Source organism: Pomacea canaliculata, linkage group LG13, assembly GCF_003073045.1.
Source record: "Pomacea canaliculata isolate SZHN2017 linkage group LG13, ASM307304v1, whole genome shotgun sequence".
In the NCBI taxonomy this organism is placed as follows: Eukaryota; Metazoa; Mollusca; class Gastropoda; order Architaenioglossa; family Ampullariidae; genus Pomacea; species Pomacea canaliculata.
In genome coordinates, this window is record NC_037602.1 from 22036233 (window position 1) to 22045726 (window position 9494).

At 35.7% G+C, this 9494-nt stretch overlaps 1 protein-coding gene across 1 annotated transcript; it reads left to right on the top strand.

The window, feature by feature from the left end:
- The first annotated feature begins 868 nt into the window (after positions 1–868).
- Positions 869–9494, top strand: LOC112553877 (peptidyl-glycine alpha-amidating monooxygenase B-like). Its single transcript, XM_025221351.1, has 8 exons — positions 869–1146; positions 4172–4346; positions 4743–4797; positions 5389–5479; positions 7879–7967; positions 8860–8937; positions 9263–9313; positions 9476–9494. Exons 2-7 carry the CDS (start codon positions 4218–4220, stop codon positions 9301–9303), a joined length of 483 nt encoding a protein of 160 aa, XP_025077136.1. The 5' UTR covers positions 869–1146; positions 4172–4217; the 3' UTR covers positions 9304–9313; positions 9476–9494.

Genomic DNA, 9494 nt, shown 5'->3' on the forward strand with positions numbered 1-9494 from the left:
ATTTTTTTGTCAGAAATGGAAATCAGTATAACCTCAGATTTCTATAAGTCTGTGAGTATAATTTTGTCTATTCGCAGAATACCTTGCGGGAAAGGTACACTATATCAAGGGAATTAATTAGCAACGAATAAATCGAAAAGGTCTTCATGTTATTTCCCTTGTGACTTCTCTTCTTTCAATTCTGGTCTTATCCACCTGAGTAAAATAAGTGACTATATATTATCATAAAATAAAGAACATGGCAAAAAACAAAACAACAACAAATAAACAACCCCAACTAGTCAAGCCGTCTCTTATGAGAGACTGCATTCAGTTTCATTTATAATCTTTCCTTCAACTCTCGCCATGGGAAGAAGCGCTCCTGTGCTCTAAACATCTTAGTGATGTGATTCCCCACCCTCAAAATTAACTGCATAACCTGCATTGCAAAATGCAGATTTTTATTTTCGTCAGGTAGTTTTTAGAATTGATCAAGGAGTAATTCTGGCCCAAAAAGGCCAAATCCAAACATTTACAACCGCCCATGTGCAAACTGAAGAATGTAACAAGAGAAAAATAAGCTAGCGTAAGGAACACAACGGATAGAATATATTTTTCTCTTAAATTCTTTTAAGACTGATAATTAAGATTCTTAATATGCTCTAATCTGTAGGGTGGTGTTATTAAATTTCTGTGGCGCTCCAATTTGTTTTTTGTATTGTTTCTCTATGCGAACAAATTTTCACAAACCGATTGCCAATTAAAAATAAAATTGGGTACAAATGTAACACGTAGGTAACAACACAGACCAAAGTACATGATAAACAAGCATCTTTATTTTCATAAAGAATCTTTTAGAAATGCTTTAAAGTGTCAAATTATGTAGAGAACAGCGAAGACATATTCATTCAAAGGTAGAACACAAGCTGGATAGCCGGTGTGTTTGTTGAGTTAGTAAATCACGCACAAGTCGCGCTGGTAGCCGCTACCTGCAGGGAGAGAAGCCATAGGAAGAAGGAAATGTGAGTGCTTTCCCTTGGACAACATTGATGAACGTCCGTCAACGTGACAAGGTATCATTTGAGTATCGTCACGTTCTGTGCTAATCGTCGCTGTCTGATCAGCATAGAAGGAAGGTCGCTGTTTTCGGAACATGTGTTTGATCAGGTAGGAGGAATTTCTTCATTGCTATGTTTTCTTGTGACGTTATGAGCTTGTGACATCTGGACATGCAGTTCTTAGCATTCATCTGGTGCGGATTGTTGACATTACTGAAATGAGTTGAAGTGCAACAATATAAGCTGTGACAAGCTATTTTTTTTTTTTTTTGTAATATAATCACTGAAGCCAATATTCTTTAACAATTTGTAAAGCCTTGTAATCTTTGCTTTAAAGTTAGGGAGCCATATACAGACCATCCGTAATAAAATTAACAAACTTTAATCATAGTAATGCTGAGCTATTGGCTTCCGTAAGAGTAATGTTTTCCATATTTCCCTTGTAAACCATATTAAAAAATGTGCGTCGATAATAATTTTAACACAAGTTATAATATTCATTGGATAGTTGTAAGAACTGGTATGGTTTTACCAAAAGCCATGCACTTTACAACCACGAATAATGAATAATCTAATAAAGATATAATAGAATATTAGACCAGAGTTTATTAATTTAAAAACCTTAGTTTATTCCTTTAAACAGCCAACAACAAACAGCTATGGCAGTGTCAGTATTTATCATTGTTCAGTAAATCAATGAACATCTCTCTTTCCAAGACTGTGCCGAATCTGGGTGTTATCATTGATGCATCATTATCTGTTGAACCTCTCATCAGTACTATCTGTAAGTTCATCTTCCTTGAGCTTTACAGGACCCGTCACATCTGACCCCTCATTTCACTTTCTATCATCAGAAAGCTCATGTTTGCTTTTGTTTTGTCTCCAATTACTACAATTCTCTACTTGTTGATCTAACTGCTTTCAAGACAAACATCAAAGGGCTCAGAATAATGCCACTTAATCTATGCACATTAGTAAAAAAAGCATACCATTCTTTCCTCTGTCAGCTTCACTCATTGCTTGTTCCAGTTTGCTTTGAGTTGATTATGGGATTGACACACTGTGCTACTGTTGTTCTCAAGGCTTTGCCTCAGCATACCTTTCTGAGTTAGGGATGGCTTACCACCTGAGTCAGTCTCTTTGGTCTGCTTATATTGACTACCTCTCTGTGTCATGCATCAGATGGGAAAATTTGGCTGACACTTCTTTTTCCTTCTCAGGCCTCACTGTTTGGAATTTTCTTCCCTTTCTCTTCAAACTGTGTTTATGTTTAAAGTCTTCAAATCCAGCCTCTCTTCAACAACCATCTCTTTAAGAAATATCTTTCATAATCAAGCATACTATTCTGCACACTCTTTTTTATCTATGCACTCAATTTAGTTCATGTGCTGTGGTGTCATATGTTTGTTGATGCTTATGCTTCTTGCATGGTTGACTGTTGGTTTATATGCACCCATTGGTGTGCAGCATATTGAGCATGCATCTATACAGCACCGAAGACATTGTAATGACCCATGTTAGACTTTGCCAATGCCAGATTCTCTGTATTCAGTAAACTTTTAGGATAAAACTGTCAACTGCTCTTTTTGAAAGACTTCATGTGTCAGAAAATTATTGTTCAGTGACATTGATAGACTGACAGAGGAAAATAATATTCAGAAAGAATGTGAGTTTGACATACAAGTAACTAATGAGACTTGGTAATTATGTATGCCAAACTCATCCTGTTTATGTGTTTCCCAACCAATTATTTGAAACCCCCCAAAATGCAAAACATTCTAGATTATCCACCACAACAGGAACTTTGTGATGTTGTTTTCATGATGACTCAAACAGGATCTAACACATCAAACCTTCATGGCATGATTTTTAAATTTCTTGCCACTGACAGCAGCCTTACCCATGTCACAATCTTGCTGCATTAGATGAAGACCATCTGTGTTTATGCATTTTCTCGTTAAATGTTCAGCTGGTGACATCTGCTTCCTCTACCTAAAGTGTTGTTTTATTTCATTACAACTACTTCTGTGCCTTGAACCTGCATGCAAAATGTGTTTTGCAGAACAGATCTAACTAGAAAAATGTAAATGCTTTATCAATGTCCCTAAATATTTCGTTTTTATTGTCCTTTATGTTATCTGTCCTAGTTTAGCCCTTAATCTATCTTTGTTAAGTTTTGCCGTTTTTAAAATCCTCATACTAAACCTAACCCTATCCTAACTTTTCAGGTAACACTAATCCAAATCATAACCTTACGTCTTTGATTTCTGTGAAGTATACGAGAAAACACACACATACATGCTTAAGGAGTTAATGCTATCTTATTACAACTTTATAACTACAGACAGGTCTCACCTTACATAAACTATCCAGAGGTCCACTTATGTAAAGTGAGAACTGTCTATATTTGTTTTCAGCATTCTGGTTGGGTTTTTTTTTTTTTGAAAGATGACACCACTACTGCTTAACTGCTGTTGGCAAACATTTTTGACTGTCATTTCTACTGCTCTGGCACCATAAACAATAAATCAAAGCAGCATGATTTATTATTAATAAGAATACAAGCTTGCTTTCAGTGGCAAGTGTACCATCATTACTACTGTTACTAAATTTCCGATAGAGATGATGATATACTATAAATTAAATGTTGTTCATGTGATTTTAAGATTCACTTGCTTGATATGAAGGATGAATTCTGAAAATTATTATTACATGTCACAGCTGTTGGGAACTGTGAAAATTGGTGTCATGTTTTGTGCAGCTGGCTTGAACATGCTGAGTCTTACTCAAGTTATGTATCATATGATATGGTGCTTATAATTTTTTTTTTATAAGGACAAGTTTGACGAGACAAAAAATTGTTATTAGCTTTCTAAATAATCCAGCTCTAGCGGTCATTTAGAAAATGACAGCCCAACACACAGTTCCTTGCAGTTTTGAAAAAGCAGTTTAAATTAAAGGCTTTAAAATTAAGTCATTAAGTTAAGAGCCACTATTCTGCATTTCTTAGCATAGAATGAACTGTAATCATTGACCATTTAGTTTATGAAAGAGCAGACATTAGATGCATTAGTTTATTTGTGGTCTGCTATATATTTAAGTCAGTGGGTTTGTTTTTTTCTTTCTTGCTATAGAATTTTGGCCTAGACAGACCATCTCTGCCACTTTAGGTCATCTAAGATGCTGATGGTGAAATGTGTTCTGCTGCTGGTCTGCACCACAATAGTGCTGTCAGCCTCCATTATTTCTGCAGGCACCTCTGGTGAGACGATCATGGATATTAAAATGAAGGGAGCGAAGCCAGAAGAAGTAAGCATAGAAGTGAACTGATGGTGTATTATTGCATAATTATCACTCAGTGCCCATGACAAACAGACATTGCCATACACACTCTGCTTCATTTATAAACATGTTCACATTTGTGTAAGAGACAGAAAGAGTACTTTTGAACATGTTTATTCCAAACAATATATCATTGATTACACACCAACTAAATTATAAATTTTATTTTAATATTCTGCTCATGTTTTTGCCATAATTACGTTAAACATTTTATTTCCTCTTTGAAAAAAGCATAATGAATTTCTTATAACCATCGCTCTGTAAGAAGAAACTAGATGTAATTAAGGGAGTATAGCAAACATGAGTTTTCAGAGCTTCTGAATAGTTCAGTAACTTCATGGTATATCTGTTTCCTTTTTGCAGCCTGATGGTTATATCTGTACCAGTTATGAGGTTCCATACGATGAAGCCTATATCAGTAAGTTATAATTCTGCCTAAGTTGGGTGCTTTTACAACTATCTGTTGTATAAATTTGCTATAAAATTGTACAAATTATCTGTAGGTTTTTTTGATTAGAGACTGTGAATCTTAGTGCTGTGAAATCAATATATCTGTGATTTACCACATTACCTTTGGGAAATTTTGAGGTTTTCTAGTTTTAGTGCTAATTTTTCTACATGTTACCTGTTGTTATCTGTAGCATGTGTCTACAAAACCAGTGTAGGGATTTTAAGCACCAGACTTGTGGCAAATGTTCAGCCATGCAATGAAGCTGTAAAGCTTGCAGTTTATTGCAGAAAGTGTGTCTGGAAGTGTGCTTCAGTTGCTGGCTCCTTTTGCTATTCACAGATTTCAATTTTTTAAAAATTATTTGTTGGCAATACTAACTTGATATAACAGAATCAGAATATAAACAGTTGTTGCAGTCTTTAAGACATTAATTGGTAACTTTGAGAACTTAGGAGAAAGGAATGAATTATGATTTATAGATGCATTTTTTTTATTTTTGATGGTGCACACCTAGAAGATTGCCAGAATTTATTGTTATCTCCCGCATGTCAATGACAGTAAAGTACGAGGCAATGGCAGATGCAGATACAGCCCATCACATACTGATGTATGGATGTGATGGCGCAGCTTACAGTCAAGCTGACACATGGTAAGATTATTCTTTAAATCTAGATGCTTGTAAACCTTGAGTATCTTATTATTTTTTCTGTTGCTTCTGTCTAGTTTTATGTTACTGTTTTTCCTTTCTTTTGATTTGCTTTTGTGAAGCTCATTTTTTCAAAGCACCTTTTCTTTCTTTTATAGTAGTTTGGCAAAGCAGTCTATTTTAAATATAATATAAAATGGTGTGCATTGCTTGAGTCATACATTTTTGCTAGCCTTCCTGAAAACAGCATTGACTGTCTTATCTTCCCTAAAGGTAAAACTGATCACACCACTCCTCTCCTTACCACACTCCCTGTTTCTCAAGGCATTGAGTGTCCAAGGAACACTCTCTGCCATGAATGTCTCAATGGCTGTGTCCCTGCCTACCACTTCAAATCGCTTCATATCTGTGCACTGCCTCCTTCTCTCTGTTCCTCTTCTGGTGCCTTTAGACTTTACCTTCTTTACACCAGACTTTTTTCTTGTGTTCTGCATTCCTTTTGTGTCTATAGTCCTCTTAACTGGAATACATTGCCACTGCACATTCGCCAGAAACCTGTGGTGTGTGTATAGGAAACCAGTTCTCTCTTCCTTCAAATTTCTCTTAAAACTTACCTTTTCTTTCTCCTACATGTGTGGGTGTGTGCAGGAATGCTTGTGTTTATTCATGTGTGCCATGAACTGCTGCAGCAAGAATATGTGCTTTATCAACATCTTTGTTTTTATTATTACTCACTTTAGCATTCATAAATGTTATTATTATAGATTTTGAACCAAAGCACTGCATGATTGTAAATCTTGCATTAGGACGCACTGTGTCTTGGATGCCCACACATACACAAGCTAGTCCTATTCATTTTGCATACTTGTGTGATGTGTGGCAATGTTATACCTTTAAGTTTTTTAAGTTTTTTTTTTTGCTGTTGTTGTGTAAATGCGTGTTAGAGTCATTTGTTGGTGCTACTTCTTCCATCTTCTAACTCTGTCTTGTTTTATTTCCTTTTCTGGTAACTTAATTTAAATCTTGTGTTTGCTCTTGAAGACTTTGAGCAGCCTGTTCTGTTGAGGGATGGAGTGGTGAGAGGTTTGGGACAAGAGTCACTGTGTATGCATGGTTAACTGAGAGGTGGCAATTTGTAGTAACTTATGACGATTTTAGTGTCGAACGATTTCTTATTTATTTTTTAGATGGGGGGTGGTCTTGTGAGTTGTTACTAGTGTGATCATAGAAACAATGAAAGTAAATATCCCTAACTTTTAGGTGCTTATTAAATGGTATTCAGAGCAAAACAATGGTGAACACCATCAGGCATAGAAAGGCAGAGATCTGCATGAATGGCATACAACTTCAAGCGGTGCAGAGATCTGCACGAATGGGCTTGTTTTTGAGGGACTCATAACTCACTGCCTGCCATCAGATGGATGTCATCAGCAATGGGGAGGTTGCTTAGTGGCCTCCTTCCAATGAATATCAAGGTGTGATGGTCTTGGAGTGTGTCTCACATGATCTTCATAAAGACATTGAGCAGTACCAGGAACGGAAGCCCTGGCCAACACCCACCATTGTCAGAAAAAGCTCTCTCACCTGGTTGTTGAGGAATGCTGAGCTCCTTGTACCCTTGTACAAAGCTTGATGGTTTGAATGAGAGCCTCTTTTATCTTGAATTTCTGCAGCATATGTCACATATCCTCATACCAAACTCCTATTGAAGGCTTTCTTGAAGTCAACAAAGTTATGGTAGAGATCCTTACCATGTTGTAGATGCTTTTTATCAGAACACGACTGTTGAAGATCTATTCAACTTTGCATCTTCCAGCTCTAAAGCCAGCCTGCTTCTTCCCAAGCTCAACCAGTCGGGTGAGGTGGTTTTTAATCACCTGCAGCAAATCTGCTCAGATGACTGAGTAGGCTTATTGTCTAATTGTTCTGGCACTACCTGTTGTTTCCTTTATTCAAGAGGGGTCTGACACAGCTATAATTTAATAGCTTTTTGTTATTCACCAATCATTGTATTATAAATTACTCTCTGTGGCAAACAAATGTAGTGTTATTATTGACCAGTGTGTATGTGATCATTCCACTTAATATTGATAACTCAGAAAATGTAATAATATTATGCATTAAAATCAGTTGTAAAATCAAAATGTGCATTAGTATTTAACTGCATTGATGTTATAATCAGTTTACAAGGTGTCCTGAATAATTTGGTCCTGAATGCATAATCCAGCATCAGACTAACAAGCACATCAAATATTCATGTCAGTGCTTTCACATGATCTTTCTTACTTCCACTAGTTGGCCTTGCCTTGGCAGGTAGTATTTTATTTAAAGTGCATGGTATACAGCTATTGTACCTAGAGTGGAGTGGAGAGAGATGCTTCAAACTAGGATTTTTTTTTCAGGAATTGTCCTGCAATGTGCAATGATATGGCATCACAGAAAATTATATTTGCATGGGCCAAGAATGCTCCCCCAGCAGTGCTACCACAAGGTAGTATTTCATTCCATTCTACCATTATGTAAGCTTTTGGATCTCTCACTAATGTATCTCTCTGCATACAAATGTTAAATCTCTATAAAGATTTGATATGCAACCGCCAGGGTAAATAACTCTGCTTTATGTGTATTATGTGCGGCCCTATGCTCCTCGAGGAGCAACAAGGAATAAACTAAAACTAAACTAGCTTATGTGTATTAAAGTTTTAATCTCTATAGAGATGTGATGTATAGCTGCTTAGGACAGATACCATACCTGGCACTTTGCTTTCCTCACTAAAACGTTATTACTTTGCTGAAAGTGTTGTATATAACTACACTTATTCCATGTGTCTTGAGAGGCAGACATTATGCTTGAATGAGTAAATCTCTTACTGTAAAATGAGTGGTTAGCTGTATTGCAACATTTGATATAAAGAATAATGTCAGATTTGTTACAAGATTGGGAAATAAAGAACAGATTCTTAATGTCTGAGTTGTGAATGTTTGCACTCGGTCGGTTATTATTATCAAAAACATTATTATAAAACCTGAAAGTCATTACATTGTAGGTAGAAGTCATGGTATTAATTTGAAAAGAAATGTAAAGGTGCATGGTTATATTGATAGGCCTGAAATTATCAGGTACATTTATCATTATATTTTAAATAACACTTGTTTATAATGCTAATAATATAGGGTGAGATCCAAAACTGCTATCTATAATCATGGATTTGCTTAAGATTCAAACATGTTTAATTGTCAAATCTGTTGTAAGGATGGCAACTTATATATTTATATTTATTTGCATGTCTTTCAGGCACCTTAAAACTTATTTACTTCTTAGCATACATAAATAAACATTACCTGCTCAGCAGCAAATACTTATATTGTTTTATTTTCCCCAGGTGTTGGTTTTAAAGTGGGTAGGAAGTCCACTATTAAAACTATTGTCCTACAAATTCATTACGCTAAATCTTTCAGCAGTGAGTAACAATTTCTGCATGTGGTTATATGCTTATACTCCTTCTCTCACACACCAAAACACATGATAAGATCAATTATGTAATAAAATTAAAAGGATCAGTGTTGTGAGAATGATTTTAAAACTTTCTGAAATTCATTACCTTGTGTGTGTGTGTGCGAGAGAGAGATAAATATAAAGGGACTGATATATATATATTATGCCTGTGTGTTTTGCACATTCAGTTTAATTTACATTCTCATTGTCATATAATGTCAGAAAGAACTAAGATAAGTTGTGTATTGAAAATTTTTTAAATGTCACAACACATGTGTTCTGTCTTTCAGAGATGAACAGCCTGATCAGTCAGGTATACGTGTACACCTGACTGAAGTACGGTAAGATCTACAATTTTTCAAGAGCATGATGTCACTGAATAATTTCAGTGAATTGAGAATGGTTAGATCTCACACAATGCTAAGAAATACAAATCATATTAGTCAATTCCTCTGATTAGAAATGAGATAATGACTGTTATAACCTCAGATGCTGTATTGCAGGCAGCCATATATGGCTGGA

Excerpts from the sequence above, each read along its gene's own strand:
- LOC112553877 (XM_025221351.1), top strand. The coding sequence starts at position 4,218 with ATGCTGATGGTGAAATGTGTTCTGCTGCTGGTCTGCACCACAATAGTG. Across the intron at positions 4,347-4,742 it reads AGGGAGCGAAGCCAGAAGAA|CCTGATGGTTATATCTGTAC; the intron begins GTAAGCATAGAA and ends TCCTTTTTGCAG. Across the intron at positions 4,798-5,388 it reads ATACGATGAAGCCTATATCA|TAAAGTACGAGGCAATGGCA; the intron begins GTAAGTTATAAT and ends TGTCAATGACAG.